The sequence below is a fragment of the Alosa sapidissima genome, chromosome 12, assembly GCF_018492685.1.
Source record: "Alosa sapidissima isolate fAloSap1 chromosome 12, fAloSap1.pri, whole genome shotgun sequence".
In the NCBI taxonomy this organism is placed as follows: Eukaryota; Metazoa; Chordata; class Actinopteri; order Clupeiformes; family Clupeidae; genus Alosa; species Alosa sapidissima.
Genome location: NC_055968.1, coordinates 28,431,221 through 28,451,220, shown reverse-complemented (window position 1 = coordinate 28,451,220; position 20,000 = coordinate 28,431,221). Strand labels below are relative to the sequence as shown.

Below are 20,000 nucleotides of genomic sequence, written 5' to 3'. Positions count from 1 at the left end.
TTGGGGAGAGTAAAGTAGATAGAGGTGATACTGGCCGCTCTTCTCGTGTTCATTGGAGAGGGAAGGTGATGTCAGAGCGGAGAGTGAGACCCTGATTGGCGCGAGCGGTGTCAGTAAAGGGTGTGTATGTGCGCGCGCGTGTGTGTGAGTGTGTGTGAGAAAAGACAAAGCAGCAGGGAGAACAGTTGAACTTCAGATCTGGCACCCCTCAGTAGAAGTGAGTCAGACAGAACGGAGGAGGGGTCCGCGTAAAGTTAATGACAGTTCGCCAAGTCGAGTTTTGTAAGACATACATCTATCAGAGACGTGGAAAAGGCCACGGGGAGATCAACTCGCTGCAAAAGCTCCACCGCCGTCTTATTACCTCTTAATCTGGTGCAAGCTTTCGCTGTCCGGACAGAGTAATCATTTTGTGTCATTGAGAAAGAACATTCTTTCAAAAAGACATTTACAATCTATTTCTCAATCGCGTTGCGAGACTCGGGTACCAAGCAGTAGGTCATTGCTGTTGTACAATAATTGTAGCTTTCGCAAGCGTTGTCTTGTTTTGGGGGGGTGAAAATGAACTTCCTCTGTGATCGTTCTTTTCGCTTGCTCTCGCTAGCATTTGCAGCAATCTGATCCTCGTTTCTAAACGTCAAACGCCCGGACTTGGAAGAATCGGTCTTTCGGTTTTTTTGTGAGAACCTGTGGTATCTCCCTTTCACGAGCAGGTGGCCCGTCAGACGGAGCCCAGTCTTCACCCCAGCGGAGCCGAGCTGTCATGCTACCCAAAGTGGAGACAGAAGCTCTGGGACTCGCTCGATCGCATGGGGAACGGGGGCACATGCCTGGAAATATGCAAGGTAAGAATTCTGACTTTCTTATTTAATCCAAGACCAAGGTGCAGGTTAAAAAACCCTCTTTCCAAACTGCCACAGCATGGTTCTGATAGAATAACATTGCGCTGGGACCGACCGACACTGCCTGACCAAGTTAAATTACGCCTACTTGTAATCTTGAGTCTTAATTTCTTTGAATATGTGATTTGAGTGGAAATTAAAACTTCTGTGAGTTTTAAACAGAAAAAGACAACATAAAGGGTCTACTGGCCTATGGTATTTCGTGCAGTTGCACCCTAATTTATTTTAGGCCTATTATATTTTAAACTGCGCTGGAATAGAATATACAGCTCATGTATCATCAGTCATTTCGTGTTATTATCCATAAAACCAATAGTATTGTTGATACGCCATGTTAATGTCGTTAGTGATATTAGAAAAAATAAATATTGCATGTAGCTAAGCCTATAATTCCTCCTCGTGAACTTGCAAAAGTTTTGTGCATCTAAAATGAAAACATATTGTATGGGTTGACTTCCTATCACTATGTTTGATTTTGCTGTACATTTAGGATGACTGGATTTTTAATCAAAATTTAGCCAGAAAAGAGGCATGCTCGGTTCATTAAATGCACAGTATTCTGGAGTCGGCTGTCTCCAGATAATCAGACGTTGCATTAACTTCTGAAACAGCTCCATTAATAATTTATCAAGCTCTCTTTACAAGCCTGAAGATGTTCATATCGTTATCAAATCTGAAAATTCCCCTGGAGGTCGTCTAACGAGCGATGGCACTGCAATTAAACCAAAACTACGAATATGACCGAATTTCAAAAGAAAAGTTCAAATGGTTTAGCTAAAAAAAAAAATACAAGAATATTTACAAGGCACACACTGCCAGTCATGTGATAGTAAAATTTTCATTTCGCGGATAAATACGTGCTGTATAGCCTGTTAAATAGGGTCGCACAGCAATTACTGTGGCCACTGCAGAAGCATACACTGACATAAATATAGGGGGGTAAAGAAATATCGAATTTTGTAAACAACCTATATTGTCTGTTTTAGACGACAAATAATTGTAATGTTTGTGATGACATATTTCCATAAAGAAAAAAATAAAACTTTAAGTCCCACGTTCCCCCTCCGCAAATTGTTTTAAAAAATATTTGTTGATAGCCTATATCGCCCGGATGTAATGCATTGGGGACAGCGTGGATATGGTCAAGGAAATTACATTAAACATCCCCCGAATTATTTCAAACCACTGACCGAATAAGCAAGTTTATAAGTGAAGTTCACAATGACTTGTTGCTTCTATCGTCCGTTACCAGCAAATTTCAGACGGCGCCAGCGAGAAACAGCAGGGTAACTTATTCACACAAAATGTAGGCTACTACTAATAGAAATTGATTGCAAGTATGCTCGGTCGGCAAATGCTCAAGTAGTGTTGGAGGGTAGTGATTAATTTATGTTGTAGCGTGAAATGAAACTTTTCTGCCTTGCGCAGATCAGTTGTGAATCGTCAACTGTCTATTTACGCTTCATCATTTTTTTGCATCAATGCTAGATCATTGTTTTTTGCAATAGGAAGTTGGTAAGTGCATTTATTACAAGTCGTTTATTTTACACATATACACAACAAAATGTTAATTAAAGTTAGACATCCTGGGTGATTGTCTTGAAAAATCATGTAGATTATTTCTTCTTTAATTCTACTCCTTTAAATGTGCTCATAAACAAACTAGGATGCAGTGTAGACGTCTTAATTGTCCCTGACACTGCCTGCTTATCACTTGATTAACTATCATTCCCCTTACATGACCTGTCAGCAGGGTGACATGCCTTTCTGAATAACATAATTTTACAGTTTCCTTTGTGTGCAGATGTGTAAAATCTCAAATATAGTGAAAGATTTCAATCAAGAGTTCAATATTGTAGCCTTGAGTGTAAAGTATAGGTGTGCTTATTTTACATTTATTTCTCATGTTTCAAACTGTATTGGATTGTAAACTATTGATAGCGGAAATGAGTTGGGGACATATCTGGGAGTGTGTGCAGAACACAACATGTAAATATCAGTGGCACACCACAGCATTGTGAGAGATTTGGAAAGACCAAGTGTGTTTATTATTATTATTTTACTTACTGGTGTTTTCTTGCCTTTGTCTCCACAGCCCCCCAGTTTAAAATGATGGACTATTCCTACGACGAAGACTTAGACGAGATGTGTCCTGTGTGCGGGGACAAGGTGTCCGGCTACCACTATGGGCTCCTCACATGCGAGAGCTGCAAGGTGCGTCCCGCTTTGTCACTACCCGTCTGTCTGTAATAACCCTGAGCACCGGGGCACAGCCATGTTTATTGATCTCCAAACCACCCGACAAGTGTATTTTACAATCACTCTACCACTCTGTTTAATCCTCTGTGTGTCTCCTGGCTCGATTTGATGCCCTAATTGCATGAACAAATCAATTGTAGCCTATGTATGAAGGAATGTGTGGATTTGCATCGCATTGTGAGTCATCATGCAGCTCCGCATAGGATGAGCTGTAGCATGTAGGTTAGATTGTCGACCACGGGATTGTATTTTAACTCTTTGCGCCATCCAAACCATCCAACGGTTTTAGAGTACAATTTCTCAACGATTTGTGGAGTCAGTTCTTTTTTCCTGGTGCTTAGACCACCAATGAGTCACTTTGTCTAAAATTGCTGGGAGTGTTGGTGTGGACAATGTTAACTTCTTAGATGTGGAAGGCGGTTGACTCGTTGTTAGATGCATTGGATGATGGCTGGCTTGCGGGTAATCTCTGTTGGTTGGTTGTGTAAAATGTCTGCTATGTGTCTCGACTGTGTTCGGTGACGTGTGTGTGTGTGTGTGTGTGTGTGTGTGTGTGTGCATGTGCTGAGTGCTGATTTGGTATCCTCATTGCCTCACTGAAAAGTATTCACGTCTTTATCAACAAGAGCTGTCATTTTATCTGACTGTTGAAAATTAACCTGTGCACTTCCATCCTGCATCTCTATGTCTCTGTCCCTTTCTCCTCTCCCTCACTTCCCCTCTCTCTCTCTCTCTCTCTCTCTCTCACTCTCTATTTCTCTCTTTCATTATCTCTCAAACTATACTATTTATCGTTCTGTCCCAGTCTGTTGGTATGTGCATGTCTCATCTGGTACTTTGCTTCTTCAAACAAATACACAACAGTCAATGTTAGGTTTAAGTGCGCTGCTCATTATATGTTGGTCCATTAAACTTTATACCCTGCAAGCCACAAAGTGGCTAGCAAAGAACTTAAGGCTGTATACTCGAGTAATATTACTGGCATTAATACCTTACTTAATTCATATTTACAGAATCTAGGCAATATGTAGGCAAGTTCTTGTCTGCATAATATAAAAGTCTGTAAAAAAGACCAGATATTGCGTTAACTGTTGAAATAATAAATTAAACTGTGGATCATTTAACAGAGAAATTACTGATGATAATATGCGGGAGGATCACAGTGGGTAGGAAATATATATTTTAGTTATGGCTGATCCAGATTAAGACATAACGGCTTTCCTTTTTCTCCCAAAGTTGTGTTATTTCATTCAGATAATTTGTCTTGAAGATAAAATGGTCACTTTAGTCATGTTTCAGAGAGGCTGCCATTACCTATAATAAAAAAGCAAAATCAGTGGTATTTTTTGTTTCTTTGGTTTGGAATACATGTGAAAGAATATAGAAGTCCATCACAACATCCTATAGGTTTGCTTGGAGAACCGGGCTGAAATATTGATGGTGGTAGTTTAAAATGGGGCAGGTTTTAGGCTCTCCCTCCGCGGTATAGTGCTGGAATAAGTTAATACCTTTGATTTTCGTGCACTTGGAAAATTAATTCAACCGAGTTGCAGGTGGAATCGTGTAATCCTGGATCTGTAAATTATGGATGTAATTTTATTGGATTTTTCACATGCTCCCTCACCCTCTTTTTCACGTTTTTTCAAGCATGAGAAAAAGGTACACAAAACTAGAGTGAGAGGAGACTTGATCAGAGGGCAGCGAGGTCTTAAAATGAACAGTTGGAATGGCTGAGTTCAAATATTCCCTTCCAAGATGGAACAGCATGCAGTTTTACATCAGCTGTGGTATGCCATCAGGAATGGACTGCTACTTTGAAACAGACCATATGCAGAATGCTTGCCGACGTTATGAGCGAAATTTTTACCTTGGCCCCCATGTGAAAATGTACTTTGGTTACTGTGGACGGGTTGTATGCACTGAAATCTTTCCCTTGACTGCTTTCCTAACACTTTGATCCTCACCACTTTGGGGTGGGGTGGGGTTGCAGAATCGTAGTGTCAACCTAAAGTCAAACACTGTTAAGTTTTCAGTGTCATTTTGGAATACTTTTTAGAAGAGTGACGACTTTGTAAAGTATTTGCTGTTAAAAGTCAAAAGTCGTGGTACTCTGTGAGCAGTTTTGATTTTTGTTTGGATGGCTTTTTTTGTTGGTCCACTGACTAGTTTTGGTTTGACTGGTTTTGTCAAACCACTGACTAGAAATATGTTAGTCTATGTCAATGTGTATGTACAGTATGCACTTGTCAGTCTTTGTGTACAGGAACAGTGTACTCATTTTTGTGTGGGCAGGAACGACCTAGAATTTGTTTGTGTGTTAATGTGTTTAATGTGAACTTCTGCAATTCTTGGAGCTTGTTATTGCATGTCGATAGTGTGCGTGTGTGTGTGTGTGTGTGTGTGTGTGTGTGTGTGTGTGTGTGTGTGTGTGTGTGTGTGTGTGTGTGTGTGTGTGTGTGTGTGTGAGTGAGGTGTGTGGGGGTGTGCTTCTGTTTGAGTTTCTCTATGTGCCTGCCTTCTGTTTTGCGTGGGTCTATTTATTTATGTATGTGTTTTTGACCTTGTATGCGCATTGTTAGTGTGCATACTTAACATACACTTCCGTTTGAGAGTGTGTGTGTGCGTGCGTGTGTGTTGGTGTGTGTAGGCTGCGACCTTTACACATTCACAAATTAAGCATTGTCGTCTGTGTCGCTGACATCTTAATTGTGCCCTTCCCCACCCCCGACAGGGCTTCTTCAAGCGCACCGTCCAGAACAACAAACGCTACACGTGCATCGAGAACCAGAGCTGTCAGATCGACAAGACCCAGCGCAAACGCTGCCCCTACTGCCGCTTCCAGAAATGCCTCACGGTCGGCATGAAGCTGGAGGGTGAGAGTGATTCTCGTTAAACTCCTTTTCACTTTTCCTCTCTTTTTCTTCTTCTTCTATTACTCCTCCTCTTCTTTCTTCTTCTATTTTTCCATGCAAGGCCCGTTTCCATACTCACAAGCGCCCCTAGCATCTGAACAGAAAAAACACACACACACACACACACACACACACACACACACACACACACACACACACACGCACACACACTCCGAGCCGGAGGCCTCTGTCTCCCTCTCTCCCTCTTGAACTTGTAAAGGCCTCCCAAAAAATCAACACTTTCCTTTTTAGTATACATGTTTTTTTTTTTTGTTTTTTTTTTTTTCTCCAGATTTTGAATTTAATCACTTTTTTCAAGTTTATTTGATTTGGTCTCCATAATGTGTTTTGTGACGTCTCTTCCCCTCAGCTCGCAGAAGCGGTGAGGTAATTACTATTAATTGTGTAATGGCCGGGGGGTAGAATTTCCAGGCCTGTCACTTTACAGCTTACTCGCTTTGATTTGCTCTCGTGTGTTGGTGCGGGGATTCAAGGCCCTCCAGCGCTCTGTCAGGCCTATCCAGGCACATGAATTTTTAGTTTTTCGCTGTTGTCACAGCTGGAGTGAGCCTGTGGAATCCTGATTTTTTTTTTGCTTTTTATTTCTTTTTTTTCCTTTTTTGGGGGGTGGGTGGATGGGGGGGGGGGGCAGTGTTGGGTGAAATCTTTTTGTAAACACTAAAGAGCAAGGCAGCCCAGAGAGAGAGAGAGAGAGAGAGAGATAGAGATAGAGACAGACATAATGAAACACACACACACACACACACACACATGCAGGCATACACACTCACGCACACTAATAATAAATGTTTTTGTAAAAAGTATTTTTGTAAAAATAAAGTTGCGGTTCACTGTGTTTTGTTTCCTCCTCTGATTGTTTTTGGTATTTTGAATTGAACGCTAACACACATAATCTCCCTGTGATCCTGGCCTATCTGTTTGACACAGACAGTTGCCCCAATATGTCCGCGAACAACTCAGTCTCCTTATCAACCGCTGATAAGCCTCGGCGACTCATATCAACATTTACGCTCTGTTGTTTACAATGTTATTTTCATATCAGCAAGATTCCTACCACTTTTGTTGCTGTTGTTTTGGTGTGTTGGTGTGCAGTTTAAAGCAGCACAAGTTTAAATCAGTGCCACTTCCTTATTTCACATACTCCATCAAAATATGATATCGCCAGTCTAGTCCAGTTCCTGCTCCCATTCTCACTCTTGCATTCATTTTAATTGGTTAGGCAGACAGGAGCCTTGAGTTGGTGGCATTGTGTATTAGATCATTCAATCTAATGCTGATCGATTCCCATCTCTCAGCAGCCACCTTGCGATTACTCAGAAAGGCATTTCCAGAGTGATGAATAAGAACAATTCAAAGGTTTTATTTAAGAAATAAACAGCGAGGGAGAAAATGCATGGCCTCAGATTAGCCTTGACGTGGTTTTGTTTGCGCTCTCTCTCTGTCTTTCTCTCTCTCTCTCTTTCTCTCTCTCTCTTTCTCTCTCAGTCTTGCTCCCCCTCTCCTCCCTCCTCCCTCCTCCTCCTCCTCCTGCTCCTGCTCTCCTCCTCTGTCCACATCCCTGGCTCCACACGCTCGCTCAGTCATCCTTTAACCTGCCTTGGTGGTGCTGCACTCTCCTATTTCTTATGCATAGGCATCATAGGTATTCATGTGCGCGTGGGGGTCTGACCCCCGCCCACCCTCCGGTCCCCCCGGCCCCGGGAGCAAGGGCTCCCACAGACATGACAAACAGGGTGTCAGAACGCGACCGGCCCGCCCGTTAATATGCCACGCGGCGACAGGGATCCTCGCGTCCTCGCGTCCGCACGCGCTTAATATTCCTGTATATTAAACACACATAAATCAGCCAATAAGCGCCTGACGCCAACCGCCGGCCCTGCTGCTGCTGCCACCACTGAGCGAGAGAGAGAGAGAGAGAGAGAGAGAGAGAGAGAACTCCTTGCACTTCTTCTTCTCCTCTTCTCCTCTTCTCCTCTTCTCCTCTCATTCTCCTCTCTCCAGTGCTCCAGCGGGGGCTTCCTGTTGGGGTCAGTCTCCAGCCAGACGCCGATCAGAGAGAGGGAGCGAGGGAGAGAGAGAGAAAGAGAGAGAGGAAGAGTTAGGAGGGAAGAGGGAGGAGGGGTGGGCTTCGTTAATTTTTTTTCTTTCCTTTTTTTCCCTTTTTTTTGTTCTTTCTTCCAGTGGCAGAAAAAAAAATCTGTATGACATGCATGTAAATAACCTTGTTTAATTAGACGCGAGAAGAGGATGATGGTGAGGAAAAAAGAGGTGGAATAATAATAATCACAAAAAAAACGTGTATACATGATCAGACTGCCAGGTCTAGACCTAATTGTGTTTTCCCAAAAGGGACAACTATTAGTTTTCAGTTCATTAATTACCCTGTTGCTCTGAATCATTAATCGTTGTATAATGTATAATGGATACACAGGGTTTCCTCTTTCTCCATTTTTTTCTTCTTCTTTTTTTTTGGGGGGGGGGGGTGTTAAATTTTTAACGGCTGTGTTAATCCTCACCTTCAGTGCTTGAGGGCTATGTGGCTTACCCTCTGTATGTGTGTGTGTGTATGTGTGTGTGTGAGTGTGTTTTGACCTGTCGTGGCTGCTGTGAGCCAGGGTGGGATCTGTGTCTCACACACTCAGATCAGCGTGGCCGCAACACACACACCGCTGTGACGGAGACCATTAAAATTGCTCCCAAGGCAGCTGCTGCACTGGATTCCTTTTAAAGTCCATTATTTATTTCAATTTTCCTCTCTGTTCCCTTTCTGTTTTTGTCAGTCTCTTACCTTATTTGGTGTGTGTGTGTTGTGTGTCTGTGTTCATTGGGACACTGATGGAGAGTATTGGTGGTGTGCTTGTATGCTAACTGACTCCAGGGGTCCAGCTAGCTGGAGTAGCTTGAGAGGATTAAGCGTGGGGGTGAGAGCGTTTGGTGGTGGTGGAGGCTTAAAGGTGATTTTGGGGATGCAGGAGCTGTTGAGGGTAGGGGTTAAAAAAATTAAAGGTGGATTTTTTTAGAGAAACCTTTAGTCATTCACCTGCTGACAGTCCAGCTCCACGGACAACCGGGCACGAGGAATAACTAAACATGAATAATTAGCACATGCCCCAAAACAGATGACGCCCCCCCCCCCCCCCTCGCCCCCGCCGCCCCCAAGAAAAAAAAGAAAGATGAAGGAAGGAGAGGTAGTGGCCTCCCTGTGGCTGGGATCAGAGACTGACGGCTTAACACACGGAGCTGCTCTGTTGATTTGATGTAATGACCAGGATTAGCATCACGTTTTGTTAAGTTAAATATTCCTCTAAATGTCACTCTGTTTGACTGGAAAAGAGTGGGTTCAAATATCACCATTTACCAAATCATGTCACTGTATACCTTTGGACAATGTTAGATTATTCAATGATCTTAAATAACCAAGATACAAATGTGCAATTTTTTGATCAATTTTATTTTTATATTGAGAGAAAAAAAAATATGCTCAGGGAAAGAATCGCAGGTAAAGACATTTTTGTTGTATAATTTATATAGCAAAACCTGTTACTTCTATAGTCAAAAACATTTACTTTACATTTATCTTTAACATTTATTTTACTTTGAACCTTATGAACTTTACACATCACCAATATCACAAAACGTTGTTCAAAAGGGGGAGTTTTCCCACTGACAAAAGCATACCCGCTAACTACCTCTAGCTTGAGTCACTTGTATCACTGTGAGCCAATGGTATCAGTTCTCCGATGTCACACAACTTTCTCCTAATGTTACGGGTTATTCTTGTAGTAGAGCAGAGCAGATTTTTCAGGCTTGAGCACATGAGCCTAAGATGTGGTTTGTGAGTTCGGTTACTTGTATCTGTCATTTTTTCTGTGTATGTTTGTGTTTATTTCCACTTATATTTGGACTTTGGCTACTGTACCAAAAAGATTCAGATGGAAAGGAAGTTAGGCAACACTTTTAGCTTTTAGGTTAGTCAGTATCAGAATCAATAGAAGAATTGACTCATTTCATTTATGCATACCACAAAAGTCAGTGCATTGACACCCTTCCTCTCTCTTTCTCTCTCTCTCTCTCTCTCTCTCATCTCTCTCATGCTTTAGCTGTGCGGGCGGACCGCATGCGTGGCGGCCGCAACAAGTTTGGCCCCATGTACAAGCGGGACCGGGCACTGAAGCAGCAGAAGAAAGCCCTGATCCGCGCCAACGGCCTGAAGATCGAGGCCATGACGCAGGTGATGCAGAGCGTGCCCACCGACCTCACCATTACCTCGGCCATCCAGAACATCCACTCCGCCTCGAAGGGCCTACCGCTGAGCCACGCTGCGCTGCCGCCGGTCGACTACGATCGCAGCCCCTTCGTCACGTCGCCGGTCAGCATGGCCATGCCGCCGCACGCCGGCAGCCTCCAGGGCCACTACCAGGCTGCCTACGGCCACTTCCAGAGCCGCACCATCAAATCCGAGTACCCCGAGCCGTACACCAGCTCACCCGAGTCCATTATGGGCTACCCGTACATGGACACGTACCAGAGCGGCTCGCCGCCCAGCTTCCCGCACCTCATCGTGGAGCTGCTCAAGTGCGAGCCGGACGAGCTGCAGGTCCAGGCCAAGATCCTGGCCTACCTGCAGCAGGAGCAGGCCAGTCGGGGCAAGCACGAGAAGCTCAACACCTTCGGCCTCATGTGCAAGATGGCCGACCAGACGCTCTTCTCCATTGTGGAGTGGGCCCGCAGCAGCATATTCTTCAGAGAGTTAAAGGTATGAAATGTTCTCTGTCTCTCTTTTCTTTCTTGCTCTTTATCTTCCTCTGTGTGTGTGCGTCTTTATCTTCTGCTCTTTGACTCTATCTCTCTCTCTCTCTCTCTCTCTCTCTCTCTCTCTTTCTCACGCTTTCTCTCTGTCTCTGTGTGTTATATAAACATAGACGAAAGTTTTGATTTTTAAATCTTTGTAAAAACATTGAGAATTAGAGTTGTGGTTTGGACATCAGGGACATTCTTGATATGAAAGATTTATGAAATATAGATGTTCTTATTTCACTGATGTTTATGCAAATACATTGGGGAGATAATACATTTATACGCATGCATGAAAAATGGATAAATAGCTTGCTGAGTCTTTCTTTGGCATTACTAAGAAAGTATTTGCTGTGTTCATTCCTAATTAACAGAAACCACACAAATTCATAAAAGATTGTCTTCTTTTAAAAAATCTTCTTCTGTTAAAAATTGCATTTAGCCTAATACAACACAGGAATAAATTTGTCTGATACCTCCTTCCAAACAGTCTATACAACTTCAAACGAACAAAAACAAAACATTCAAGTTAATCAAAATACTCATCCATTAAAGATGATCTTGGTGTTACAGTGCTTTAGGAAAACTTGACCCTGATCATTTGTGCAGTCTGTGAGTCCTTTTGTGGTTTGTAGGCCAGACCATGAATTACATCTGCGTGAGTCATTTCATGTGTGTATTAAAATCCAAACGACATCCCTGAATATCTGGCCACAGTCTGCATAAAATTCTGTGCGGCCTTTGGAATTTTCCACCAGTCCAAAGCACATCAATTAACCCAGGAAATTAACTCAAAGTACTTGAGGGAGGCTATGAATACCACCACAAAGAAAGCACATAAAAACTTTTGAGCAATTTATGGCTAGAAATGAAATTGTAAAGAAAGTTTTTTTTAATTGTAGGATTCCTGCTTTCTGTAGAGATTAAGTGTATAATATATATATAATACAATAGCATATGGACATTTTTTTAGACATTCGTACTAGATACTACATAATCACATGGCTAATATGTTATATGTATATAATATGTGTATTAACAACCTTATTTCATTTCTTATTTTTGGTATTTAAGGCACAGTGTTACACAAGTATCACAGATAATCTGAAATTAATTGGAAAAAAGTTTTCCTTTTGGTTATTTATTAAGATCATGCTTTAAGGGCTGGTGTATTAGTGCATGATTGTAGATCACAGAGTGGGTGATTTGTATATCTCACTGTCACGCTCAGCTCATTTGCCTCTGTGTGATTGTCATCACAGCATTTTAATGGGGCATAGATATCATGGAGGAAAAATGCTATTGTCAAAATTCCACAATTGGCTCCCGTCAAAAGCTTTTGATATTCATGTTGACATTTATCAGGGCTGGCCAGTGATGGGGTTAGACACCTGAATGATTTCATTCAAATTTGCTGTAGTGTACTTAGTTCGCTATTTGGGCTTTTCCCAATCATGGTAATTATTTTCAATAGCCGCCTTTTTGCCGGACACATTCACCACAGCCCATCGACAGATGATGGCCGGCAGCCTCTCACACTCTTGGCCATCACAAGCTGCCATTGTTCTGTGCTAAATGACAACCCTAGAGTATGGACCTAATGGTTAGCGAGTCTCACCTTTTACAATAGGTAGAAAGGAACCCTCCCCCAAAACCCCCCAATTCCTGCTTCCTATCCTCTCCAGCATTGTTTTGTTGTAGTTTTTTAATAGCAGGGTAATAGCAGGGGTGGTGCAGACAGCAGGAGCGTCTATATGTGTGGTGCAGAGAGAGAGAGGGGGGGGGGGGACAGAGGGAGGTGAGAGGACAATGTGTTGAAGTGAGCGTTTTTACCTGGAGAGGGCTCTTCATGGGCCCCCAGCGAGACACACTCCGAAGCTCAGGGGCTAGAAATTGATGCGCCAGCAGCACTCATGGATGTTTTCAGATATCCCACTTTGACCCCCCCCCCCCACACACACACACACATACACACACCTCACTCACTCTCTTTCTCTCTTTCTTTCTTTCACTCTCCCTCACGTCCTGCTCTCTCGCTCCCCGGCTCGTTGCTAATTAGAGGATACTCGTGGGGTTGCTGGGAAGCGGTGAGCTTAGCGCTGGTGATGGGCGCAAAACCCTGCGTAAGCTCCCCCGCTGTGTTGCAACAAGCCTCTAACAAATAAGGCACTCAGGTACACAGACAGCGCGGTTGCAATGGGCGGACAGGGCCTCGCCGGATGTTGTCGATGTCAGGTCAAATGCAGGTGCTCTCAAAGCAGCCACAAAAGAAGAAGCGCACAGATCGTCAGTGGTATCATATTTTTTTTAACGAAATCTGAAAAATCTTTCATATTTGAGCAGTGTTTATATTGAGAGAAAGCTGCATATTGATCTCTGTTCTGTAATGTACCGTATACACATTCACTCATTTTGAGAGTTGAGGGCTGTCTTCTCCTTCTCCTCCTCTCTCTCTGTCTCTTGTTCTTTCTCTCTCTCTCTCTAGTTCTCTCTTTCTCTGACCACGATTTTCCAGGAGGAGTCATGTGTACAGTAAATCAAAAAAAAAATATTGTCATCATCAACCTTTGTTTGTCTCTTGCATGTGATATCCTCTGTGAGTAAAGTCGTGGCAGCAGAGAGGGCGATGTAGGATAAACACAGGAAATGTGTGAATAAAAAGCCTGTCTGGGGTATGGCTTGTTAAGTGACTATAAATACTCACCTACATCTCTGATGCTATGATTAGCGTCGTAGGAACAAAAGGCATTTCTCTGGTAATGGGGAAGGGGTGAGAAAGCGCCTGGCCAGAAGCGTTTAAAGATTTAGTTTCCATAAGTTGAACATGGTTACAGGCTCATAAATATTTAGCCACAATGAAGCCTCCGAAGAGAGCTGGCCCTTTGTGTCTGCTCACAGATACATTCCAAACAGCATCCTTCACTGGGCAGGTGTTAGACTGTTTGGAAAAAAAAGAGAAAAGGATCTTCCTTGACTTATTGTTGCTCAGAGTTTATTGTAACTTTTGAGATTGTTACTCTTGTAATTGTATTGTGCTGATTTTTAGAATTAAAAAGGCAAAGAAAGTGATGACAGGGCATAAATAGGCGCTCTTGTTTTCAAGGCCATCTCTAGAAAGCTACAACTGCTGTGAAAGATTTAATCACTGGCCTTAGATTACACTATGTGGGACTTAGAATTTGAATGGTGGCTGTTGAAGAATGTACCAGAAATACACAGAGTGAAGGACCTGTTTTTTTGCAGGTTTTCTTAAATGAAGAAATTCTTAAAATATGAAAGTATGAGATAAAAAGAAACAGCCATCTCCTTTTATCACCATAGACCAGTACCCCAACAGATGACAAAGACATTCCTGTGGTTATGCAGTGTGTCATTCCTATTGGTAACAGTTATCTGTTATAACAGTTATATCAGGCGAGTGTGTGTGTAGGTGATGTATTTGCCCATGTAAGATGGTTTGTTGATGAGAACATTTGTGAGAGAGTATGTGAATTTAGATATGTTTGTTTGTTTGTATGTGGTGTTGTTTAAGTGTTCACATCCATGTGTGTGTCTATGTGTGTTGCATATGCGTGTGTTTGACTGTCTGCCTCTGTTTGTCTGTGTGTGTTTGTGTGCGTGCGTGCGTGTGTGCGAGTCTCTGATGGTGGCATCCCGCCCCTGGTGTTGTGTCATGCTCTCAGTGGGAGCTGGGGGGAAACAGATGCACGGCCAGCCTGGCTGGGTGAGGGGGGCTGTCACCGGGGCCGCTCAGCCCCAGCCGTGTGGGCTCTGCCTGGGAAGAGCTCCCCGCACGGCACTGCAGGGCCCGGGGATGTGGGGAGTGATTCATGCCTGCGGAGAGATCACCTCTCCGCTTCGCTCCGCCGCACCTCTAGCTCCATTGTTTACAGGATAGGATGCATACGGCCACTAGCCTTTCCTCACTCCCACCCCCACCCCACCCCCTCCTCCACGTGAGTAGGCAGACAATGGGATGCCATTAATGGCTGGAAATATATAGTGTTTTTTTTGTTTGTTTGTTTCTTTGTATGTGTCGTGCAGGTTTGTGTTTGCATGTGTGGTAGTGAATGGGTTTGACCATGAGCATGCGTAGTGCAAAATGAATATCAGTTAGATACTGTAGTGGCGTGAAGTGCACGATTCTTTTATCACTCACAGGCCACGACTCTTTTTGTACTAGAACGGTGCACTTTTTGGCCATTTTTCCAATACCACCATTTTGGTGAACTAGCTAACTATTTAACAAAATTAACAAAAAATATAATGTATCCATTGAATTGATAAGAATTGTTTGTAATTATTAAAATTGTGCAATAAGCTTAGTAAAGCATTTTGTAAGCCAACCAATGTGTTTTGATGTACACCCGAACAAAAATGAACAAAAAAATCTGTTAGCTTGCATTTATTTTAAAAAAAATATTAGATTGATGCTTTTTAAATGTGCCAATTGAAAAATTTTCAAAAACAATTTCAATTTCCATGCAGAGGATCTCAGCAAGGTTTTGTTTGGAATGGCAAGATCAGGTTCTTACCATACCAAGTCCCCCCCCAATGCTGTCAGAGTAGCTTAAAAAATTACATTCCATTTCACCCAGCTGCTTTCAAAGCACGTAGGTTTGCGTTTGTCTCTGTCGTAACGTTATACATATATTTAGTTCTTCAACCTGATAAAACTCAACCGTGCAAAGCCAACGATGCTTTGACATGTGGCGCCAATATTTATTTTTGCCCGTTCATGGCTGCTGGGGGACAGTCCTGTATGAGTCTTCGTTTTTTTTTTTCTCTTCCCTTTTTTCACTTTTTTTGCTCTTTCTTTCGAGTGAAAGGGAATGACAATACCAGGCCAGCCATTAAGTGTGGAGGACTGTATTAGGACCTTGTTCCTGGCCCTGCACCCAGCAGAGAACCCGGGCTCTTATTGGAAAAGCATCTGGAGGAGAGACCAGAGGAAAAGGGCCTCCAGCTTCAGAAATACCCACCCGCCCCCCCCCCCCCCCATACACACACACACACACACACACACACACACACACACACACACACACACACACACATACCTCCCCAAATCTTGTGCACCTTTGGCAAGGCAACCTGCCTCATTACACATGGGCGTCAAGCTAGTGCGATAGCCGCTAATTACTGTTCATACGGTCCACTCCCTTTAAAGTGGCCAGCCAGGGCTGTCTTGCGCCTGCCTTAATCAATTAATAAATCCATACCAGGTGAGTCTATCAGGAGGAGCAGGAGGGACGGCTCTTTATGCAAGGCATGCATTCTCCAGTTTACATATATGGATCAGCTTTAGTGAATAATGTACAGAGCGGATACTTCTCACCAGGTGCATAATATCCTCTGTATATGAATATTGCATGAGTTTACTTTTGTGCGGAAAAATAAAATGTGTGGTGTTTTTCATTCAAAGTGTGACTAGAGAACTCATCAGTTTTCTGATGTTGTTTTTCTGTCCAGTTTATCAGGAAAGGGTTTCCAGTGGAGAGTCTGTTCGTGTCTGCATCAGAAAGAATTAATAAGCCGTTTCGGGCATGATCTGTGAACTTGTAGGCGATTTATGTCCCCCCTTCACCCCACCCACAAGACATCCGCCCCTACTCCATCCCCTACACACACAGCTCCCCACACCACCTGCCCACCGTCCCTCGACCCCACCCACCGTCCCTCCCCCCTCCCCCCCCCCTAGCCGTCACGGAGGTCACCCGCCGCTATCTCCCTGACAAACTGCGTGCGCGCGAGTGGCGGCACAGCAGGTCAAAAGATTTGTAACTGTGTCCCTGGTCCATTGCATTTGAATTATTCTGCTGTGCTGCTGCCCCCCCCCTCCTCTCTCTCTCTCTCTCTCTCTCTTTCTCTCTCTATCTCCCTCTCTCTCCCTCTCTTTCTCTCTATCTCCCTCTCTCTCTCTCTCTCTCTCTCTCTATCTCCCTCTCTCTCCCTCTCTTTCTCTCTATCTCCCTCTCTCTCTCTCTCTCTCTATCTCCCTCTCTCTCCCTCTCTTTCTCTCTCTCTCTCTCTCTCTCTCTCTTTCTCTTTGTGCCGCCCTCTGATGCACACCGTTTTGCATTAGCCGCTCTATCCTGTGAGCATTTTGTTGGGGGGGGGGGGGGGGGTTGAACTAGGGATGGGAGCAGCACCAAGGGCAGGGGTGCGTCCTGAAGGACGGGGGGGGCGGGGGGGTGTGGAGAAGAGTCGGGGAGAGGGGGGCTGGTGGGGGGATGGGGAGGGGGGGGGGGGGGGGAACAGGTGGAAGGTTAATGGCCCTGGACCGGATCCACCAGCCGCTCTGACTTGATATATGGGCTTTGGGCCTGGTGCAGGCGTAGGCTTTCAAAGATATATTATTTCATTTGAGGAGCAGCATTCTGGGGCCTACATTTGTCCACTGATAGATGATATCCCCCCGCACCCCGGCAGCCACAATTGGCGATGGCGTGTGAGTTTTTGTAAGGCCTGCTCCTGTACATATTTTTTTTCCTCCTCTGTCTCTCTCACTCTCTGTTCTCTCCCTCTCTCTCTTTGACCTCTCCCTCACTCTTTCCCCCTCTCTCTCTTTCTCTCTCTCTCTCTCTGTCTCTCCCTCTCTTTTCCATGCTGTAGGCAGGTCCTCTTGGCAGGAGAGTTTTTTTAAGCTGCTATTTCAGTGGTAACAATATCTGTTTGATCAGGGCAGATATGTAGCACTGTAGCAGGGCTTGTGCCACAAAGGCCCCCTCTCATTCATAAATTACACACATTACCGTCAAAAAGATGGCTGCTTGCACCATAAATACTAAAAAGTATGTTTATCTTATATATTCTAAGTGGCAGTTTATCTCGATTATTGCCAACAGCTGATAGCTAGGGGTGAGGGTGATTTTGATTTAGATAACTGTATCAGACTCATGCTTGCATAATAATTCACCTGACCTGCTGGGAACAGGGAGACACCCCCCCCCACCACCACCACCACCAACACACACACCCGCCACCAACACATACACCGCCACCAACACACACACCGCCACCAAACACACACACCGCCACCAGCCTGCCGGCAAGGTGGTGTAAATATATTGCCGAAATTCACAGCTCATTACTTGGTCATTGTCCTATTTAGGTCTCCGTACTTTAAACATCTGCCGCCGCGAGCCGCACATAATTACTTTGGTTATTTGATCACCGCCCTCGTGCCCGTTATTCACTGGGCTCTTGTCCCGTTTGCCATTCTTGTCCTGGTGCTGCGACCCCGCCCCCCCCATCTCTCTCTCTCTCTCTCTCTCTCTCTCTCTCTCTGTCTCTCTCTCTCTCTTTCTTGCTCTCTCTATTTTTCTGGCTGTTGTTTACTGCAAGTCAGAACTAGAAGCCCAGAAAGACAGACACACAGACTCTGCAGGAGAGCCATGTGTGGCTACTGCCCCCCGCCCCCCCTTTCCAAATTCCCCAATCCCTCCAGCTTACCCACCCGGGGGAGTTGGTAGGCCGGAGGAAGGAAGCCTGTGCACTTGTTAAAAGGAAAGATTTAGGGTCCGAAATCCCCGCCGAGAGATGCAGACGCACCAGGGAGGGGTGGTTTTTTAGTGTTTCACGGAGTCTGTTCATCCACTTGTTGCTTTGATGGGAAATAAAAGGCGGAAAGCCCATCATGAGGCACCAGTGGCCCAGGCAGGAGAGCTGATCGACTCGTCCAGCCATTGGCCTTTGTGATGTCTGGCCACTGCGGACACAGGGCACAGGGGTTTTTTGTCCCCTTTTGTTACATTCATTCATTCATTCATTCATTCATTCATTCATTATATTTGTGGCTTTCCCTCTTTTTCGATTTCACGTTATACTTCTACTAAACTCAGAAATTCTGCTACACACACAGAAATGTAAACACACACAACACACACACTTATACAAATGCCTACAATCTAAGATGGCACTGAAAAACTTCTAAAAAGTGACAGATTCATATTTCCAAAGCACTTTCTAGTCGGAATAAGTCAAATGTTTTTTTTTCTCTTATCAGATGAATATTATGATAAAAGCTTTTTTTATTGGCGCGTAAGGGTCTTGTTAAGGGGTTGGGGATGTGCAGTGAACCTGTAAGAAGTGGCCTGCTCTCCCCGGAGCCTTCTCCAGTCTGCGCCGGACGAACCCCGACAATCAAGGCATGAAATGAGAGAGGTGGGAAAAAGGGGGCCAGCGAAGACAGCTGATTTTAAAAGGATGTTTGCTAACAAATCAACTCAAACGGTACTTTGCCAAATGGCAAACAGAGGGGGGGTGGGGGGGGGGGGGGGAAGCACAACAGTACACATTGTGCCAACAAACCGTCGACAATCAAAAGGGTGAAGGCTCACAAAGCAGGCGCAGGCATGCCACTGGGGACCTGTGGCTTGTCGCTTCGCATGCAAACTGCCGCGCGGGTGAGAAATATGGCATGCGGGTCCGTGCGGGTTAAGCGCTCCAACCCTTCTGCTGAGGCATGGGAAGCCTTTTGTGCTGGTCAGGTGCCTTCAGTCAGTCTCATGTTATTGTCTCTCTGCACAGCGCTGGCATTCTCGTATTATCGTCCCCCTGTCCACACACAGGGCAGTGCAGGGGTTAAATGGTGGGGTCACTGCCACTTCTTCTCGGTCCCCACCACACCCCCTGCATTTCTGCGCCACCCTCTGGACCGGGCGCTACTCGGGTGTCCTTCTTGGGTTTATCTCACGCCATTGTCACATGCTAGCAGCAGAGATTGATGTGCAGATTGGGTTCCCCCAACTAACACGGCAATGGAAGGGAGCTCAGCGCTGACGAAAGGGTGCTAACGAGGACACTTTCAGTTGCTTGGTGTCTTCTGCTTACGAGAGCTGACTTCTGCTTAGAACGAACTGAAAAAGTAAAGGGAAAAACATATTTTTTATTTCGATTTTGATCTTTTTCAATGTGTTGAATCACAGAGGTTATTTATTTTCGGTTCACCAATTCTTTTAGAGTGTTTGGATATGGATAAGAAGTGCTCCACTCCCCATTGTTCCTCCTTGGCTTTATTATCTGAGCTGTAATGGAGTCTTTTGGGGGAGGGAGGGGAGCTGGCTTACCTCCTTGCTCTCTGTCAACAGTTGTCCTCAACATCTATTTT

General features: G+C 44.4%; 1 protein-coding gene across 2 annotated transcripts in view; it reads left to right on the top strand.

The window, feature by feature from the left end:
* Positions 1-20,000, top strand: part of nr5a2 (nuclear receptor subfamily 5, group A, member 2) — a 65,799-nt gene that overhangs the window by 2,173 nt on the left and 43,626 nt on the right. For both annotated transcript variants that reach the window (XM_042057377.1, XM_042057378.1), the window contains exons 2-5: positions 714-845; positions 2,998-3,116; positions 5,893-6,034; positions 10,195-10,850. In XM_042057377.1, coding sequence (XP_041913311.1) covers positions 714-845; positions 2,998-3,116; positions 5,893-6,034; positions 10,195-10,850 — 1,049 coding nt within the window. The remainder of the gene's footprint in view (positions 1-713; positions 846-2,997; positions 3,117-5,892; positions 6,035-10,194; positions 10,851-20,000) is intronic.